At 38.7% G+C, this 21,151-nt stretch overlaps 1 protein-coding gene across 5 annotated transcripts in view; it reads right to left on the minus strand.

Annotated features, from left to right (window-relative positions):
* Positions 1 to 21,151, minus strand: part of LOC112992471 (growth hormone receptor) — a 137,449-nt gene that overhangs the window by 70,530 nt on the left and 45,768 nt on the right. For all 5 annotated transcript variants that reach the window (XM_064502367.1, XM_064502368.1, XM_064502369.1 and 2 more), the window contains exons 2-3: positions 18,360 to 18,444; positions 2,352 to 2,432 (exon numbers count right to left, since the gene is read on the minus strand). In XM_064502367.1, the coding sequence (XP_064358437.1) occupies positions 2,352 to 2,421 (70 nt within the window). In that variant the 5' untranslated portion in view covers positions 2,422 to 2,432; positions 18,360 to 18,444. The remainder of the gene's footprint in view (positions 1 to 2,351; positions 2,433 to 18,359; positions 18,445 to 21,151) is intronic.

Below are 21,151 nucleotides of genomic sequence, written 5' to 3' on the forward strand. Positions count from 1 at the left end.
AAATACTTACTTTCCATATTTTAGCAGAACTAAGAAGGAATTTGCAAATTTTATTTCAGTTCATAGGCCTAAATAAAGGGAGTGGTGCACAAATTGGAAAAAAACAAAAAGAAAAGAGTACATAGCTTTATTCAGCAAATTCCTATCAGAAACTTCCTGCTCTTTTAATCAACTCAGAAGACAAAGACTGCAAAATAAATTAATAAAAAATAATAAACCCCCCACATTATTTCAGCCCAAATTTATTATGCAAATAAGCACTTCACTATCCTATGCTTCTTTATACACTTCTTAAATAGGTACATTCATTTCCTGTAGGACACGCAGGTGGCAGATTGAAAGTATCCCTGCAAGTAGAAGAAGAAAGCCGGGGAAGTGCAAACTCCATTTATTCATTGCCTTCTACAATCAGCTACATCAGAACTAATGTTAGTGTAACTACTGCAGTTAGGTCTCACCCCTCGATTGCTGATATGCAAAGTAGAGTAGCCAAATTAGCAATCAAAACCAAAAACAATCAGTGAAGGAATTCAAAACAAATCTGGTAAATGTAACAGAAAATGCCTTAACCTGCAAGAAAGAAGAGAATCTTGCAGATAATCCGGTGCCTAAAAACAAAGATGGCACAGTCTGAGCCACTCCAATAAAAGGAAATAGATACCTATGTTTCCCCTATCCAAAACTTCTTTTTTTAATTAAAAAAATAGACTTTGTGGAAGAAACCACTGAAAATTGATTCTTTGAATTCTAATTACATCTTATTTTCAGCTTAATGTTTCCATTATAAACTAGGTAACACCCATCATATTTCTTCACTACTTCTGCAAATAGGGATATCCAGAAATGGTAAGAATGCAACTCCAAGAAAATGCAGAACTGTATCAGGGAGAAGGAGGATGATTATACCTTTAAAATGTAGGGCAGTTATGACTATGAGGAACTAAGCCATAGTCCTTTGGCTTAGTATCACATGTAAAACCAACACTAGACTAGCTAGTGAAACATGATTTGCAAATCTATGCATATTTAATTTGCATTTAGTAACATTTAGGTAGGAGTGGAACTACTGAGCTAAAAAAGAAAGGAAATGAATCTTTGAAAGATACAAGAAATTTTCATTGAAGATTTTATCAGTTTATCTACAGTTTGTTGTGGATGCTGTTCCCACTCCTCTTTTTCCCAAATTACTGGTCAGATTGCCCCCTTCGGCTTTCTCTGCTAACACTGGTCTTGGCTAGCTGGTCAGAAGGGGCACCTGCTCAAGGAACCATTCTAGGGCAGCTGGTTCGATAGCTCTGGGAGAAGAAAAGACACGTCCATATAAAACTACTCATCACAGAAAACCGTTACTGTTGTCTCCAAAGGCTCCAACAAGACAGAGCAGACTAGGTAAGCTGCTTTTGTTTGCAGGAGCAGGTCATAACCAGCATATGCAGATGAGTCTGAAACAATGCAAAACTCCCACCAAAGCTAATCTTGGTTCTGAGGTAGTAAAAGACCAGCTTCAAAGGATCAAGTAGACTCAAGACAGGCCTCTAGAACATACAAAGACTGTTCTAAATCTTCGCTGGCTTCAAAAGAAAAAGAAGCAGAGAAAGCTCAGCTGGAGGGAATACTTTCCAGCCTGCATTTAATTTAGAAGATGGAAGAACTGAGGTGTATAAGGATGAGATGGGGAAGAACCCATCTGGAAAGCCAGGGAATCTACATTCCGTAGATGCAAAAACTGAGCAGATCTGTTGAATCAAAGCCACCACAGGATGTGCATTCATAGTTTGTACTATGTAAAAAGGTTTCTATTGGTTACCCAAAGCAATCTGGCTGTCTGAGGCTACGTGTTCTCTTCAAATCCCTTTTTTAATCTATTCTCAAGAATTTTTAAGTGCATTTCTTATGGAGCTTGTTTATACTGGCCTTAGACCCAATATACACAGCCTGAAAATGCTTCCTCCATACTTCCAAATAGTTTTACATTTAACGTATGAATATACTAAAAAGACATAAGGAAAACAAAAATTTTCTATAAAAAATTGACTCCCATAAAATTCTTTCATAACCTCAGTACTAGACAGACTAGAACAAGGGAAAGAAAACCTAGATATCTAACATCAACATTGACCCAGCCTTTTTACGTGCCACAAACCTTCGCCATCTACTAAATTCACCTTTACTCTGCAACACTTAGTCTCATTCACTGTTTTCATAACAAGATTAACTGACATTTTTCACATGATGCACTCAGATTACTGCAGTCAAGGTACTTGCATAGTTCTGATGCATATAATATAAAAACACTCTTTATATAAAGTCTATATACACACAAAGAGACAGAAAGGTATCATAAAACTTACCATCACTTGTAGAGAGAGAGTCATTTGCACAGATCAGTGCCAAAGTAAACAGCAGATGCCAAAGATCCATACCTCTAAGTTCTGTAATAATAAAAGACAATCAGAGAGTTTATAAAGAAACTTATATTATTACAGTTACATGATATTTAAACTACCATTTAGTTTTATTGAATTTCTGACTGGAGTTAAACCAGAAATGTATTTAGTTTATGGTTTATTGCCTTGTAAAGTCATATATTATCTTACAGTCTAGGACAGATAGTAAATACTATTTTTTTTTTTAACAGGACTAGCTTATGCGTCACTAGCTTATTAAATATAGAGGAAAAACTCAGTATTTTCAATGTCTATCTTGCTCCTAGGAAATAACCACACTTTCCCCATGACAACCTTTCAAAAATGGAATCCGATGACAAGCCTAGGTTAAATGTGAAAGTGGGAAAAGAGCAATAATATCTCTTTCAGAGAACAAAGATACGATCCCCTTTCCATGTCATGCTCTCCTAAAGCTGTGCTTGTCTTTGCAGGCCATGTATAATGCTTCCCGGGTCTAGGACTACATGCAGTAAAAAGGAGACGAGTGATGCAGCCATATAACGCAGCTGTCACACCATAAAGTCAAAAGGCTGCTAGTAGAACAACCCAGCTTAATACCTACTGTCATCGCCAGAGGCAGGCAGCACTCGATTAGCAAAGAGAGCAGGCAGTAGCTGTGGTTACAGCAAGAATTTGAGTAACCTGGACCAATTTTTTGTTCTGCTCCCTGCCGGCTTCCTGTGCGACTGTGAGCTCGTGTCTCAGTGCCTCTGCTTGCTGGCCTGTCCTGAGGGGCTGCCACGGAGGGTGTCTTACACTGAAAACTTCTATCGGTGTCAATTCTGAGCAGGCAACCTTCAGATGGACCCAAGCATATTCACACAGGACACCACACAGAGTCCTTTGCCCAAGAGCCATCCCACAACTCTTTACAACCTCCCCAGAAAGCACCTTCCTTCTTCTGCCTAGTTTATTTGCATGACACGCACATCCTACAACCCCATCACACAGTTGTGTACGAGGGACACTACTTTGCTCATGCCATTATCACTGGCCTCTGATAGCAAGGAAGGGTAGAACCTGGGCTATGCTGGACTTGTGGGCAGTGCAGCCTTCTGCACAAAATTGTACCCCCCCAAAAAAAATCATGAGGCGTCCATCTGTAGTAGGGAAAAAATATAAAAAACAGTGCCAGTGAGAGACCTTCAAAAGCAAAGTTTAAACACCCAAATGAACACCAACACTGAAACAATGCTTGAGCATCTTGTTCTGTAGCATGAAATCGCCAAGCTACACTGGCATCTCAGCTCAGCAAGGCAGTGGAGGGATATAATAATGGCTCCACTTTTGGATTTGACTGCAAATATGACAAACCTTGCTCCTGCTCTGAAGTATTTTTAATTGGACATTTTCTTTCTTCAACTAACAGGAGACTAAATCAGCAATGTTCAAACAACCAAGCTCACTAATAAGCAACAATCTTTAGATGGGCGTTAGCACAACTGATGTTGTCAAATCTGGATATTAAACAACAGTCTCCCAGTACAGTTAGCAAAGTCTGAATTTCATCCACAACTGCAAAACACAAACACACCGAGTATTTAAAAATATGTTAATGCTAAATTTAAAAGATAATTCCCTCTTCTAAATTTTATTACCCCAAGAGAACATATTCACTCACACCGCAGAAAAAAATGTAATAATTAAAAACTCTAAATTTCTCATTCATGCTGTTTAGTACAAAACTTGAAAATTAGAATGTATTTATTTTTCACATCTTCTTTAAGGTAACAGCTCAATAATTTTCAAGTTTCAAATGCAAATATAAGAATTTATTTTGACTACTCTTTAGAGTTTAACCTAGATTCTGCAAAGACGAACCAAGAGACCACCCCCACCACAGCTGCTTTGACACCTAGACTGCCTCAGGGATTCCCACTCTTACTCTCACACACCCTTCGGCCAGATTTAGTTGGTATACGGCCGAAGGAAGCAGGGTTGCTCGATGTGACTGCCTGAACGGAGAGAAGAGTTGGAGGAGCTGCTCTCTGGGTGCCTAATGAGAGCTGTGCAGGATTCACCCCTGTCCAGCCAGACACAGGTTTGTCCAAGGGCAACTCCCTTATTCCCAGCTGGACAGGAAGGAAGGAAAACGTATGGTGAGACTGGATGCGTGTCAGCGAGGATTTAGGACAGAGACTGGTCTGAGAGTGAGGTAGCCCGTGGAGCAGGACCAAGGCATAGTGGAAGGCTGCAGCTGTGGGAGTGCACAGGGCTGGAAAGAAGTTTCTAAAGCAATGACAGGCCAACAAGCCTCCTGCTCTCAGAGGGAAGCTACACTGACAAACCCCGAGCTGCATCCAAGCGCAGCAACTTTTTTTTAGCTAAGTCAATTGTCCCCTTACCCCCTGCACCTGTATTCCTGTTCAAAGGAATTTTATTGTCCCCTATTCATAAATCTTTAACAGAAATGCTTTTCCGTATTTGTCACTTCCTCTCCTCTTATGCTATTTCTACCCTATCGAACAGTCCCCCGTCCCCTTCAGCCCTTCCACATTAGTCTTGCCTGCTTTTTGGGACAGGAAGGAGCTGTGCTCTGGCAAATATCCTACTATCAGCCTCGTATTGAACAACTGGAGGTCTTCCACAGCACAAAGAAATTGCTCTTAAAATGTGCTTCTCTGACAGACTGTGCTCTTCAGTACAGATATTCCCAAACATCAATTTTCCCAGCCCAAATTTCTCCCTAAAGTTCTGTTTTGCTCTTCCACAGGCCTGAGCACACTTTAGCTGCAACCCCTCTGCTCGCTCTCTCTACTGCAATACCCACTCACGCCAGGCTGCCTCTCTCCACGCCTCCCCATTCGTTTCTCTCCATCAGCCTCCGCTGAGTTTCCTACCAGTCTTCTCCAAACTTTCCTATTTCTTCCTGCCTAACAACAGCTACATGAAAAAAAATTCATAGGATTTCTCCAAATGTCATTAATAGAATCAGTCATTCAAAGCACTTCTGTGAACACAGTTCCGGCTTTCACAACCACATCACATTGAGTAGCTTCGTCATTCGAACGCTATCAATTCTAACGTATGGCCAACCACAACATGGATATCGCCTTTATCTGCTGCTGTGACTGGAGCCATCTCAGCTTCCTCCAAGGAAGAGTGGTTTGACAGCCAGAGTGCTAACCCAACAGTCTGGAAATACATCCCAGAGTTCAACAATCATTTTAAACTTGAACGAGGTTTTGTTGCTTGCAGACAGAAACAATCCCATTCCCATACTGCTCTTTTGCTTGTGCTCACAGACTTGTTTACATACCTACATGCAATAAGCTTGATCAGGAAATTGTTCAAGTTAAAATTAATTCAGCCAAAAAACTTCCATAAACATTTATTGTAACAAATCTGTTTGCTGACCTGGTTTATCATATGACTCCACAAAGATGCATCCTGCAAACAGAGTGGGGCCAGCACAGGCATGGGAACGAGCAGCCAGGGTTGAGGAGAGGACAGATTGCCCCTCCAGCAGCAGCTACAACTTAAATTCGAATGAATTTAAGAGCAATTGTAGGACTATACTGACCATTTCAGCTTCCTGCTTAGTCACAGACCTTGACCAAAACATTTAGCAGTCTGAAATAGGTGACTGAATGAATTTAGGTTTCTAAACCCTAAAGGCGATCAAAATCCCTACTTAATCCCTCAGTTTTGTCCAGTAAAATGCTGTACAAAAACAAATGCTGCTTCTGTGGAAGCCCAGAAACACCACCATCTTGGTAAGGCAAAGCAGTAGTGCGTTGCTGCTCAGTCCAAATCCAAACTGAGTCCTCCAACAAGGTGTCTATCCAGACAAGTGGCACACAGGAGAAAAATTCAATAGGTGACTGAATATGGCCAATACACAGACAGGACTTAGCTCAAAACCCATGACCATTCTTGTTTGAAAATATGGATGGGCCATGCACCATCCTTTCTGCAGAAAGCAAGAGGTCCAATGCTACCTTCGTCGGAGCTCAAAGCCAGAGCCCTTGAGGCAGGGTTCGTATTCAGGATCTTCCCCAGGCAAAAGGAGCTGTAGTATCTGCAAGAGCTGTGAAGCACTGGGGATTTTACAACCTTTCTGTGTCTACCAAGAGCTCAGCAGAGCTGCAGGCAAGGCTACCACTTCTAGGAGTTTCGGAGGCCAAGGGTGTGCTGTACTGCCATGGCTCCGGTACAGGCAACTAAAGAGAGGTCTCATGGAGAAAATCTGTTCCAAAGCAGGAGTTGCCCCATCACAATACTGCTTTCAGTGGTACAGAAGAAAATTTCTGAGAAAAGTCCTCTGAACTGCCATCTCCCCCATCAGTAGACAATTACTGCCTCACAGAAAATTCTCACATATGTTTTGTAACAATCCACTGCTGTTCCTCTAAAACCACTCTTGCAAGCTCACTGCCAACAAGAACGGTATTGTTTAGAGGCTGCAATGTTAACCTAGCAAGAGACAGCTTCTCGCTTCTCATCAGCTTTAGGAGAAAATTGATCTTTTACGGTCTAGTAATATCTGTCCTGCAGCACCTACTCCTGTACGTGATGAAAGACAATTGCCACTAACAAAGTCCCTATCACTTAACAGGACAAAAAATTTCAGTGTCTGTAATGCATGTTATTCTAAGCAATAATAGTCTACATCTTACCCAACTCTTAAAGTGTGCAAGAAGGAAGAGAGCTAAAACCAGAAAAAAATTACAACAGCTGACTGTCCTCAAGGCAGCTGAAACTTGACCACAGGAGCATTTGGCTAGAGGTCAGCTCAGGCTAATTGCTTCAGTAGAAAAAGGGAGCTAGGAGTTATAAAAAGGATAAAAAAAAACCCCTTCTTGGCCGTTTTCTATAGTGATGTTGGAGTATGGTCAATCACAAGCGAATTTAAACACAACTCTTCTCCAGTGGGACATAAATATAGTCAGTATAGACAGAGGGAAGCCAGGCTAGGAAAATCTTTGGGAAGAGAAAGCGTACAGTTATAATCTACAGAATGGTTTCCATCTACTCTGGTCAGATAACGATGTTAAACCCAGAGTAAGTCATAACAAGTTTTTCTTAAGAACCAAACTACTGTTTGAGGTAAAATATTTAGGTTTAGATAGCTCCTGAACCCAAGAGGGCCAATAAGAGAGTAGAGAAAACCTTTTTGTTCTTGTTCATTAAACTGTGCCTAAGAAAGGATTTCTGCTTTTGCCATCTTCATTAACTCACTGAACTCCAAATATGAGAAAATATTTTCCCCTGTAACCTCCTTCAGTTTAGCTTTGCTTGCCAAAGTAACACATGTACGACTATTCCAGAAGCAAAGGTGGCTTTTTTGCTGCAGACTGAGCAATGGATTAGTCTGAGAAAATTTATGCTTTTTTGTATATTGCTACATTTCATCATTCCATCAGATCAGGAATAGGCAAGGACACAAGAACTTACAACACATACGAATACACAAAAATACTTCCATCACCAAATAAGTACGATTGCTGAAAAAAACCAGAATGTTAAACCAGGCTCTCAAGTTCTGTGCTGCACTGAACCATACATTTATGTAAGTATCAAATACATACACACATACCCTTGTAAGCTTCTTTTAGGGAAAAGGCATTTACTTATTTTTGCAGCGTGAATATTTCTCACAAGTGATCTCATGGCAAGATTTGTGCTACCAACAGAAAATCTTCTTCCTGTGCTTGCATAATGTAATACAGACAGGTTTGGCTCAACATGCATAGCTGAAATCACTTTGCCTGCTTAGCCTCATTCCACTGAATGCCAATAAGACAGAGTCATACTGCAGACGAAATGAGTTACAGCCCTTCAGCTCAACACAGCCTAAAAGGGCCGTGGACCTAAGACTTCTTCCCTTGTGAGCAGATATTACAGCTTGATTGAGTCATCAGCAGCATTTGGAAGAATGCCTGTTTTTATAGAATCCGTGTCCGTGTTATATACTCAGCTGCGTTAAGAAGCAGAAATAACAAATTGTCTCAACTGATAGGAATAGCATACCATTCACCGAGTCTGTGCGGTAATCCAGGATATGAAAAGAATCAGGAATAGTATCACTGAAACAAAAATTATACACTGCAAATAAAAAACTCTTATAAAGGGTGTATTTTTGAAGGAAGGAAAAAAAAAAGCACCACTGCTAAAGAATGAAGGTCTCTGGCATAAAACTGCAATTATTATGCATGGTTTGACACCAATTTGAGGATTATTAAAAGGCTCATCTTCGTGACAGACTAGAAGTATGGAACAGAGGCAGTTTCATATCATTAGAGTGCTACATAAGCTAAAGAATTTATGATAGTTTTAAGTGTTAGAATTGGAAATGGCACTTTTTACTCTGACGGGCCCATTTAAACAGAAGACAGGGTAAGAAGCCAATTGGTCATTAGTTATTAGATGCTGTTAAGACGCCTTTCAATGAATCCAGAGTTTGAACATTGTTCTGGACTTGTACTGAAAGCTAAGTCAATCCAGCTATAAAGGGATATCCCCAGAACTGGTCTAGGAAGCCAAAGGTGGATGGCTGTGGCATACACCATATCAATTCTTTATTTACAATAAAAACTGTTATGCTTTGACAACAGTAACCTGATGGACAAGGTACATGCAGGGAGGACCTTAGCTGTAAAATTAGTTGATCATCTCCTTCAGGAAACAATTGCTAAAAGAGAATTAAAGTTATATTTTAAGTTTCTGTCTATCACACAGGTGGAAAAGTTTTCAACTTGGAAAACACTTCACTATTTTGCTTGCCTTTCAGCCCCCAAAAGATACCACAGCAGTAAAGTAGATGCATCTCAGCTGGAAGTCACTGTAACATCCAGCTGCTATCATGCAGACAGGAATTTCTGAGCTGATACTCAGTTTTACATGTACTTGTATCACTAAGGATGAGGATTCAGGCCTATTTATGGGAACGTTAATTCTTTCAGGCTATAAACACTTTTCTCAACTACAGTGGTAATTTTTCCCAGGCTTTTTTTTTTTTTTTAATTTAACTAACAGTCATCCAAAAGACAAAATCCATCTCTTTGCTTTACTTGTATAATGCATTGCAAAGTGAGAGAATTTCTCTGTAGGAACAAAAGTATATTCTACTGTTTAAAGAAATATAATGCATCAATATGATGTCAAATATTATGACAAGACAGGAAAAAGAAATGTCTGAATTTATATCTAGAACTCCCCCATAATCTGTATTAAAAAAAATGCTTTTACCTGAATTGCCAAAAGAAAAACATTTTAAGATAATTATTCACACATTACATAAGAAATTAAACAATATTCCCAGTGTTGTAAAACACTTCTGTGCCAGTATTAAAAAAAAAAAAAAAAAAAGCAGTTTTTCTGTATCTTGCTTCTGCTAAAGTTTAAATCCTGTCAGGACTCAGCAGTTTGCCCCTAATCTAGCAAAGCAATAAAGACATCTGATTTTAAGCAGGCAAGGCTATTTTAACATGAGAATATTTAACATGAGAAGATGGCTAAGTAGTTCACCTAGCAGAGCCAGAGTTCTTAGCACCTGGCAGAATGATGAAGATCTTGAGCATGGGGATCTTCGTAGAAAGCAACCTATGCAACATTAGTGGGAGTTTGGGCTAGAACACAAGCGTAACCTACAGAATAATTCATGCACTTAATATTAAAGAACTTTCCTGTAGGTGCTACCAGATTGCACTTATATAGCAGGCCAATTCTAGTGCAATTCTAGTGGTATTTTCTTTGTAAGCCTTCTTTTGTGTGCTAGTATCTGTGTATCACAGGACTTAATAAACATACTAACTAGCACTCTGGCAAATATGGTAAGCTAAATTTCAGTGCAGAAGTCTGCATCTGCTCTCATGAGCTATTCTGTGACATGATCAGGTTGATCATGGATAGAGACAGCTCCTGCAAGAGAAATTTCATACTGCAAATGAAGCCCCTGCTGACCTCCGGTGAAATAGGGTTTGGTTATAGCTAAGTATTTTTGAACAAAGCACCCCCAATTTCTTTTAATAACCTTGAACACAAACCTGCCTTTCAGATCTCAAAGAATAATTCCAGAATAATTCTCAACAGGGTTTCATTTTCAATACTATTTAAACAAAATCTTTTTCCTCCAGGGAAAACATCTTCAAGAAACTGTAAAACTTAAGTTCAAGACCCTGGTACTTATCTTAGACTAATGGAACTACCTGACAGCTCATTACTATGAGACAAATGAGTTACGTGGTCTAACGCATGCTAAATTATTCATGTGCTGCAAATCAGATTAAAGACTATGTTACAATGCTTGTACGGCATTAAGGAAGTTACTGACTTAACTACTGGATTAAATGAAAGCTGGTAGCTGACAGACAAAGGATTTTGGCAGGATTTCAGGATGGCCACTCATGAGTCAAAGTAGTCACATAACCTTCACATGCTGCTACCTGCATCACCTTCTATTGCTTGGTCAACATATAAAGATTAATCAGCTTGACAAAAGGTACAACTGTAAATAGTGCATTTAAATTGGTGCAATTTTTTGTCTGGAAGTTTGTATCAGTCTAGGCAATGATATATATTGATTTAATTTACATCTGTAATTTATGGATGGAAACTAACTTTAAGTCTGGTTTAAGCTGATGTAGGAGTTTGTGTATGATTTTGAATTTGTTCAATAAAACTGCTTTTCAAAATAATTTCAAGTAAAATTCTCTGTTTAAAAAAGTTCCATAGTAAAAAATAAACAGACACATATTAGATGACGAGAACCAATATGTGGAACTGCTTTCCATGTCTCTCCTGTAAAAACCATATCAGCATTGTTCCCTGGCCCAATTCCCCACTGATTTGCTGCTTCAACTCCATACAAATCTGAATATACAAGCTGTGCACATCTACCAAGAAGTAGCCTAGTGCATTCAACAGTTGCATAAAACATTTGGAATAGCCATATAAAAAGATTATCAGCTAGATCCTTAGTTGGTATAAATTAACAAAGCTGAGAGAGATACTGAATGTTACCAGCACGAGAAGAACATTACTCAGTACTTCTATATACAGCGTCACTAAAATAAGTTTACATGAGGTAAGCAGCAACTCTTGCAGAAGAGCTGATGTCTGTCCAGACCTTTGATAAAATTTCAAAAATTCGGTTCACTTCTCCCTCTACTTGCATTGGTAAGATCTGCAGATTAAAATACCCAAATAACAAGGTCGAAGTATATTTTTATGAAGCATCTCACATATGAATCTGTTATATTTTGATGAGATAAGGATATATTTTGATGAGATAAGAAAATATTTTGATGAGATAAGAAAATATTTTGATGAGTGAGTATTTGTTAAGGAAGTGGAGATGTACATTGCACAGTGTGTGATCAAGCCAGCTTGACTTTTTTAAGGGCAATAAACCAAACAGCCATGCATGGTAATCTCTAGATTTAGTGACCTATTAAGAGGTGATGACAATCGCCCAGTTAATTTTCTAAGTGGGCACTTGCAGTTAGCATAGCACTATAAGGTAGTATGTATTTTAGAATCAGAAAGGTAAAAGGAGACGACAGGTTATAATTAGAAATTTTTAACTGAAATTGAAAGGCGTTACTCAGGTCCAATGCCCAACATTTCTTTGAAGAAACCCCCACCAACTAAGAAACTAAGACCTATCTGCTAAATAAGCAACAGAAATAGCAATACTAACACTATAGGAAATGTACCAATTCTATTTCTAAAGAGATCTTTTAATGCTTTCAGACAGGCTTCTCCATCAGCAAATCCTGAAGCAGTCTACAGTGGGGGTGAGTGTCATTTTCCATTTTACAATGGGGAAATGGAGACACTAGGAAAGGAAATGGCTCGCCTGCGTTTACACCACAGCCCAGGAGCAGGGTAAGGCATGGACTGCATCCCCTTTCAGTGCTTCACCTGCCAGAGAACATTAGTGAACAGGTGAACGATCAACTGAAAAACCGATATTCTGCAACTTGCACTATAAATAGAAGAGCTGCTCAATGCATGCCTGGCCAGCTGGCAGCGGGAGAGCAACTCTGCTTCATGACACCCTCCCCTTCAGGAAGTCCATCACATTGCACACTTTGCAATTAAGAAAGTGAAACTCTGGAGCAGATTCAACTACATTTTATTAAAATGGACCAGTGTGTCCACATTTCTCCATCTCTGTCATTGTTATTTTACAGAGGACCATGAGTAAGTAGATGTTTACAGACAAAATTTACAAGATATCTGCCCTGAGGTATAGCTGAGAGCCCGATACTTCATCCACTACTGCCAGAATTATTGCTTATACTCATATTGATATTGTGAGGGCTAGTCACAAAAATAAATCCCATATGAAGCTAAATTTAATTCTTAAAGCTTAATTCTTCTGCAGTTTGAACAGCAGCCTTGCCTCAGTATCCACTTCCATGCTGAACAGGGAGCAAGGCTGCTTTTGCACAAACCTGTCAGCAAAACACAAGAGTGTTTTGGCTCTCTTCCCTCTAATCAGCATATTTATATGATCCTACTCAATACATGGCCCTGTGGACTAAACTTCAGTCTTTTTAGTCTCACTCATGTGATCATGTATGGAAACTTTCTGCATACAAGTGGAATCATTGTTACTTCATTTTACTTGGGAAAGAGTATGATTGCCCCTTTTTGTGGTTCTTACACTGATGAAGTTTAATATCACAGGGAACTTTATTTTTGGAAAGATAAAAGGCTCCCATTTAAAAAAAGACCTGACCATAAAAGTTCAAATATATATATATTTTTAAAAGTCATTAATGATGATATCATGTGCTCCCAAAATGTCTATGACACTTAACAATCACATTTGAATCATGCGTGTAAGCAACTACATTCACAGTGAGCGTGAGGAGACTGATTAGTCTCCAGTTCTATTACAAGGTGTAGAGAAGCCTTAGATAAATCACACGTACATAGGTTTTTAACCCAATATTATTAAAACTGTAGAATATCACAGTAGATGGAGCTTTGAGTTTCAAATTAGCCTGATGTACAAATTAGTCCTGATTTTTATTTCACTTGTTGCATAGAAGTTTGCCTTCAGCAATCAGAATTGATAACAGGTGACTGAATTTATACATAAAGAGAAATAATGACTCAGTATAGTCCATTCAAGTAAGACATTTTTCTGTTGCTGCTATTGCAGACTCTAAAAGGGATCATGTGCAAAGATTACTGAGACCTGACCAGCCATATTCAGAGCTGGCTCTAAATGTAAGTCTATATAAGGTGTCCTCACCACATGTAAAAAAAAGAAAAAAAAACCCCCAAAACCAAAAACCAAACCCCTCAAAGTCTGTAGTCTTCTCATAGCTTAGAAAATGAATCCAGATGTTAGCTGTTCTGTGGGTTGCAGAGAACAATTAATTGCAGGATAACTTGGTGGTCTACCAAATAAGTTTCTTGGCTAACAGGAATCTGGTTTTGGCTGCCTTGGAATTCAGTTTCTGTCTCCCTAGGAGGCCGGCTATCTTCCAATCTCAGCCACATTCTCTATAGCAGAGAGCTACAACTCACAGAAAAAAAAAAAATCATACATTGTGGGTCAGCCAGCTTTCTCACGAATAGCTCAGCTGCCAGGGAGGTACCCAACAGCTGCACCCTGACAGAGCAGAAAAGTCCCCCAAACGCAGAACTTGCTGAGCTCTTACAATTGTGTTTTAATGTCCTTGTGTCTCATTTTTTTCATATTAGAGGAAAAGGGTTTATTAAATCATAAGTCTTAAATGATTAAAATATGTATAGGGCTTAAGTTTCTCGATATAGATACCTGATACAGATCTGCTGATACACAGATACTGCTGTGTATACTTACATACATGTTTGACACAGAATCTCAAAAACAGTTTTGGAACTGAAATGTTGAGGTATCACACTGCAGAAATGGTAGGAAATATGTATAATGCTGTGTGTGATTTTTAAGCAACTAGCTTATCTGAAACAACCTGAAAGCTACTTTTTCCAAGAATTTGTCATGATGGGAGTTGTACATTTAATTTACTGGTGTGGCTGAAAGTCATCTGATAGGGTAACAAGCAGCTGTTATTAGGAGCTATAGCATGAACAGAGATGATGGTAGCGCTGTATAGAAAAATCTATGAGAAAAGGACTAGCACTTCTTTCTTTAAGGATTGTATGATTCTTTAAATAGGCTTTATTTATGCCATGTAGTTCATAAACCAGATGTATAGCCCATGAAAAGGTGCCATTCAGCCAGTGCCATTTCTGCCTAGAGAAACATGGCTCTTAAAGCAGTGACAGCTGCCTGAACACTCCAGTTCTCCTTTCTGCTGGCCACAGCCCAAAGGAGAGCATAGCTTCCTTCTGCTGTTGCTATACTAACAGTGGGTCAACTGCAGCTAAGCGGGAAAAATTGGAATTAGCCTTTCCAAAATCCAGATTTAGTCCTCATACACCACTGCAAAGAACTGGACCCTCCTGACACATTTTTACTAGTCACATGTAATAAACCCTACAGTAATATCTACAATGCAAAACTTTTTGCTGGTTTGTATTTTTAAAGCACATAAAACTGTGTGGGAGGATAGCTTCCCCTACATTCTAATTTGATTGTTCTCACTGGTCCAGTGTAGTGTATTTACCCTGAAAGACCTATTTTTAATTTCACAAAAAATTCCCAGTCAGAATATTTATGAGATGTTTTAGCTAGAATTCCATATGAGTTAAGAGTACCAGAGAGCTAGAGTAGAAATGGATACCACTAAACATGGAATATTCTCATTAAAAAAAAGTAGGTATTTGGGGCAGTATATTTTTATGCCTAACCTGTTAGTTTCCCTTCCATCTTATGTATATTTGTTACTCAAATATGACTGCCTGTGGCCTTCCCCAGGACATACTACCTGGCTTTGCTAGACTCATTCAAACTGAATCTTAGCTTTGATTTCAAATCTGCAGTAACATATGATTCAGCAGCAGCAGAATTTGACTTAGTTCATTTAATATTAAACTATCCTACTGATGATTATATTATTAGCTGGTAAAAGGCAAACACTTCAGTCAGCATGATGGACTATAAAGCAAAATTATGAGAAGAGATCACAAAGCTACAAAAAAAGGCTGTTTTTGTTCTTTATAATTAAGGATATATACCTTTTTGGTCTACTTGTAACACTAGCGGTCACAGGATTTGGATCTGATCTCAGTTGCAAGCTACTGGACATAACCCACAAATGGTGGATATATAGTTTGTGGTAGCCTAAGATCACTAAAGAAGTTGTCTGATGAGAAAAGTATTACGACTTGTTGGTATTAAACTGACAGATACATTTATTGTCAATATAACATCTGCACGCTGACACTGTCAGTTTAGGCAGGTTCTTCCCTTGGTTTAAAAGGTCATTCAAAGGAGAGAAGCCATGTAAGCCTGTAAGTTTTTCCAAATTGTGGAGCAAGAGATCACAGTCAGTTTTGTTTCCATTCTCTTAGCTTTCCTCATGCACACACAGCATCACAAATGGTTTCTGTACTCTTTATGTTGTATTCTACGGGAAGAAAATTAGCAGATCTTCATTCGAAAAAGAGAGAAGTGTGCTGACCCAGTAGCTGGATAAGCATTAACAGCTAAAGAAACTTCAAATACTGGAATATTTTACAGCAGTTATTTCACAAACACCTCTGCTACTTTCAGCCAGATATTAAAATTTTTTCCAGCATATTCAGCAGAACTACCAACACTGTCAAAATCTATTTAAAGCTGTGCCTTGTGTTATCTTCCATTTGGATTGTAAATGTCAATGAGACACAAATTACTTTTGCCACATCTATGGACCACTTTTAGTATCGCAGACTTGAAGTAACAAGGTATCTGTTTAATTTTTAAGGAAAGAATGCTACACATTGATTTAGGATAACGAAATCCTTATTGAGAGTAGAACACTTCATTAATCTCAGTTTAGAAAACGTGCAGATGAACATTCCCACTGTGCATAAGGCATTAAATGCCTCAATTTCACAGAAGAGCTGAGCAGTAAATCTGTTTCCAGAAAACTCAGTCTAGGGCTGCTACTGCCAAAGATGTATTAAAAGGTAAATATATAAAGGCCAGCCATTAATGGATCTACTCGGGAACAGTTATCACATTTTCAATTCTTATCTTAATCTAAAACTAACTTAGCATAGATAATGTAAGTTACAGGTATATAATTTTCAGCATATCTGGTCAGCATAATCTCCCTTCCCTTACAATCACATCACCCTTGGAGAAAGTTAGTTCCTGTTCCCTGTGCCAAAATATTCTTTAAGTCTAGTTAGTCTGGTCGAGTTAGGGGAAAACACCACAAGAGAAAGCACCAGAGAAATGATTTTTACCATCCAGGGATCCAGTATCAATTTCCAAGGATGGGGTCATGTGAAAGGTTACAACTCTCCCTTGGTAATGCAGCGTTAGTACAGAATCAAGCATGGCTCGCTATATGAGTAACAGCATCTCTTGTGTATCAGCATGCTTTGTTCCTATCTGGCAGTTAAATATTATTAGCCCTCGTTTACAAATAGGAAACTGAAACGCCATGAAGTTGAGCAAGGTGGGGGAATCGCAGAGAGAGCCAGTGGCGGGGCTAAGAAGCGACTCCAGACCCCGAGTCCCCGTCGGGCGTCCCAAGCACTAGACACGCTTCTCGCGCTGCTGCTTGAAGAGGAGCAACAGGAAGGCGGCTTAGCTGGGGAACAACAGGGATGCTGGGCATGGGAAGCCATGAGAACAGAATATAAAAGAAGCTTTCTGTATGGTTGCGTTACCATGCTTCAGCTATAAAATTAGAGAAATCATTCATAAAACGTTTTTCAAGTGTGCTTAATAATTTTATACGAGAAGGCAAGGTAACCACAACAACGAAGGTTTTGGTTGAGGAGGTCCCTAATGACTGTAAGTTAAGCCTACTTTACATACATATTTAACAGGCAAGTTTTCATTATTCTGACCATTTAATTTTCTTAAACGAATCAGTTAATCCTTAGACAAGTCTCTCAGGCAGAGATTTATGGTACAATGAATGCATATAGAGTTCAATTATCTGATCTTAGAAACATTAAAAATCTGGACAATGGGTAGCAAGTTTTACCTATATTCTATCACAACCAAAGAAAACAAACTCTAGAATTTCTCTTCTGTTTAATAAAATAGCACTTATGTATGCTTAGACAGAAATAGCCGGCTAAGTTGCATAAAACTGTTATGGTACACAAAAGCTGGTTGTAAAATCTTATGTAATTGTTTAATGCTAGATAATAGCTTTCCAGTTCTATGGCATAAATAATCACAAGTCTAGATCCCTTATACCACAGAATATTTCTGCGCTGTTTTTGATTCAAATTCACCCCTACTGTAATTGGATTAAGCTCACAGAAATACAGTCCAGAAATGAATCGGACCAAATACATACATTCAAACTGGACATCATTTAAGTGTCATTTAAACTAAGATTGGTCATATATAATGTCACAATAAGCATTTTCAAGCTCTTTCTCCCTGGAAAAACATGTATATTTTTTCCATTTGTTTCAATATTATGCATTGAAAGCATCAGACAATTAATACTTTAAGTAACTTTACAAATGAGAAATGTCTCATAAAATAAAATAAAATAATTTCTCTCAGACAAAGAAAAAAAGATTTTCAGGACTTCTACCACTTGCTGAGTCCCCTATCTCAAATGCTAGCTCCTAATGCTCAGTAGAAATAGGCTTGAAGCCTTAATTCAAGTATTTGTATTGTTTGGGGGAATATGAAAAAGTTAAGATTGGGATCCCGAATTGAAATCTGTGTACTGGCTATTATCAATACCACCTTCTGCAGGAACGGATCGCAGGATTTGTGAGGGTCATCTGCAGAGCACTACAGGACTCAATCTGATAGCTCTGCTTAGTCAACATGTATACGTAAAGTTTGTTGCAGGTAAAATAAGGCTATCACAGTACCTCAAATGTCAGCAGGGTACAGATGATGCTTCACGCCTCCCTCAGATCAACTGCAAAATGCGACCACCTCCAGCCATCCCAGCACCTAGGCAAAATCAGCAGAAACAAAAACACAGGTGAGTTCAGGCACAACAAAGGTCACGGTGGAGGGAAAAGGACATATCACAGTACTAACGGGTGTCCTGACACTGTCCTCCGCCCGGAAAGGCCCCCAGCTGGGCGCCCGGACAATGGACGCGACGGGCCCACCTGCACTGCTCACTCACACAGCGACGGCTGCCTCAAGCGTCTCCTGCCGCTGGCAGCCGGCCAAGCTGCACTATCCTACCCTAACCTTGACATTAAAATGTACAAACATAGATTTAAATGGCCAAGAGAAGTCAGAGAGACTGATCAAGACTAATTTTCTATGTACATCTAAGGTACAAATCAGCTGGACTGGAAGAAAACTCCAAATTATCAAGGAGAGGGTTTGGATGAATAGTATTTCACTCCTACCACTTTAGACAACAAAATTATAGTGTAATAACTTATAGACAGCTAATTTCAAGAAAGTAACACTTTCTTTTCCTCTGAAAAGACAGCATGTAAAATTCACAGGAAGATGGCATGCTGTTAAAAACAAATGGACAGCATTTGTTATGGTCAGAATTCCTAAGCATATTTATCACGGCCATATTCGGCAGAGCAGCACTGTCTAAAATGGTCTTAAACTAGGAGCACTTTTAAACTTCAAAAAAAAATTTATTAATTCAACACAGAAGGTTACTTCTTTCCAAGGATGGAAGTGATGATTTAACCCATTTTTCTGACTTGAACAGCAATTAGTATTTGTAAAAATAAAAGGACAGGTCCAGGGAAAAAGGGAACGTATTTTTCCCCTCAAAGCCAATAAAAAAAGCCTGAGCTGGTTCTGAGAGCATAAGCAATGGAAATTTTGATGGACATAGGTGACACTGATTTACCCTGCTTGAGCAGGAAGGTTGCACTAGATGATCTCCAGAGGTCTCTTCCAACCTCAAGCATTTTGTGGCAGGAGTTTTTAAGAAATGTGCTGGTTTGCACTGCTAGGATTAACTTCTCTGATCTCTTTGTTGTCAGCTTTGTTAAATAATTTAAAAAGTCAGCCATGGTGCTGACAGTAATTGAGTAATTCACAGGAATTTGGCTTCTATTGGATGGGACTACAAAAAAAAAAGATCATATCTCACAATATCAAGCTCCTTAAACAACCAGAAACAAGAAATAGCCACAGAAAAACACAAATAACATCCAAAGAAATGCTGTCTACATTCAGACTGAATGCTAGGGCCACATCACGCTAGCCTTAATGAGAAGAAAGCGATATTTTAAATAAGATTTTTCCTTGACTGAGTGCTAGAACTGGCTTAAGAAAGAGCAGCAGAAATTTTGATTTATACCCATAAAATTTTCTGCCTTTGATATGTATTTTTTTAATATACAGACAGATCTCTAAACAATAAAGAATTGAACGCAAAATGTCATAGACCGTGAGTGGAAATCTTATCGTATTTCTCAGGAATCCTCCTTCATTGCAATGGTAAAAGGCTAAGTGGCACCTCTGTAACAGTGTTACCAAAAAAAAAAAAAAAAAAAAAGGCAACAGTGACAAACAATCATCTAAACAAAAATCCTTGAACCTTGAATCCTTGAAAAATTAAAGATACCTCTGAAAATAAGAGAAGGAATTTTCCCGGCAAAAGCAAGAATAATATGCACCATCAATCAAGGTTAAAATAAGTCATTCTGTGTGTTTTTAGCCAAAGTGATATCTGTAAGGAGGGATCTCTCCTGATTCATATCATTAAATAAGAGGGCTGGATGATTCGTTACAGGATAGGGCTTTACATTTTACACCATAATATGCATAAACAAGTTCTAACATCCCATTTTTCAGAAAGAGCTTGCTCACTTTTTATGAGGTTGAGGATCTGATTGTTTGTCCCATTTATATATAATTCTGTAAGGCCTCCAACATTGATTTAATTTTGATTTTCAAAAGAACTCAATCTCAAAGAAAAATGATTGACCAATAAGCCACAATTCTCTTTTTCAACAATAAAGGGACAGCTTCGACTGAAATGAAGTAATAGCATCTAAGGCAGCTGTTGACTGAAATGAGCTAACAAGGACTACTGAAAAATTCCTGTTTCAAAACACTTGGTAGGGTATTAGCAAGTGGAAACGATCTTCATGTGACAAAGTCAGACTCCTACTACAAAAGCAGAGGGAAAAATTATTCCAGTAGCTTTTCCAAGATATTTTGAAATCCTGCTCAACAGCGAAAAGATTTAGCTACTTTAAGGGCAACAGAAAGGAAATGTCCTAATTCCTGATTACCTAATTATACTCGGAACATTTTGTTTCTCTTGATAGCAAGCGGTGATAGCACACAGACTGCATGCAATGACAATGCTTATTTGCAAGACTGCAGCTTAGAACAAGACACACAAACATGAAGACAGTTATATTTATACTTGGCTCTGCCACTTCAATATGTGTGAAAGAGAGGCACTACTGCACATAAAGTAACTAGCTATATGTTTACATGGCAAGCAGACACCTTCAATGATCTTGGAAGAACTACATCTTCAGCAAAAGAAGAACGCAGATTTGCATGAATGGACTATACAAGTGAGTTTTTTTTCCAAAAACTTTTTTTTTAATTCTAATCATCCTAATGAACCCATGTGGCAAACAAAAGGATTACAGCACTGAGTTAAGACAGGGACCATCCAGGACTAGTTTGCTTCCCAAACTGATTAACAGGC

This window comes from Dromaius novaehollandiae, chromosome Z (assembly GCF_036370855.1).
Source record: "Dromaius novaehollandiae isolate bDroNov1 chromosome Z, bDroNov1.hap1, whole genome shotgun sequence".
NCBI classification, from domain to species: domain Eukaryota; kingdom Metazoa; phylum Chordata; class Aves; order Casuariiformes; family Dromaiidae; genus Dromaius; species Dromaius novaehollandiae.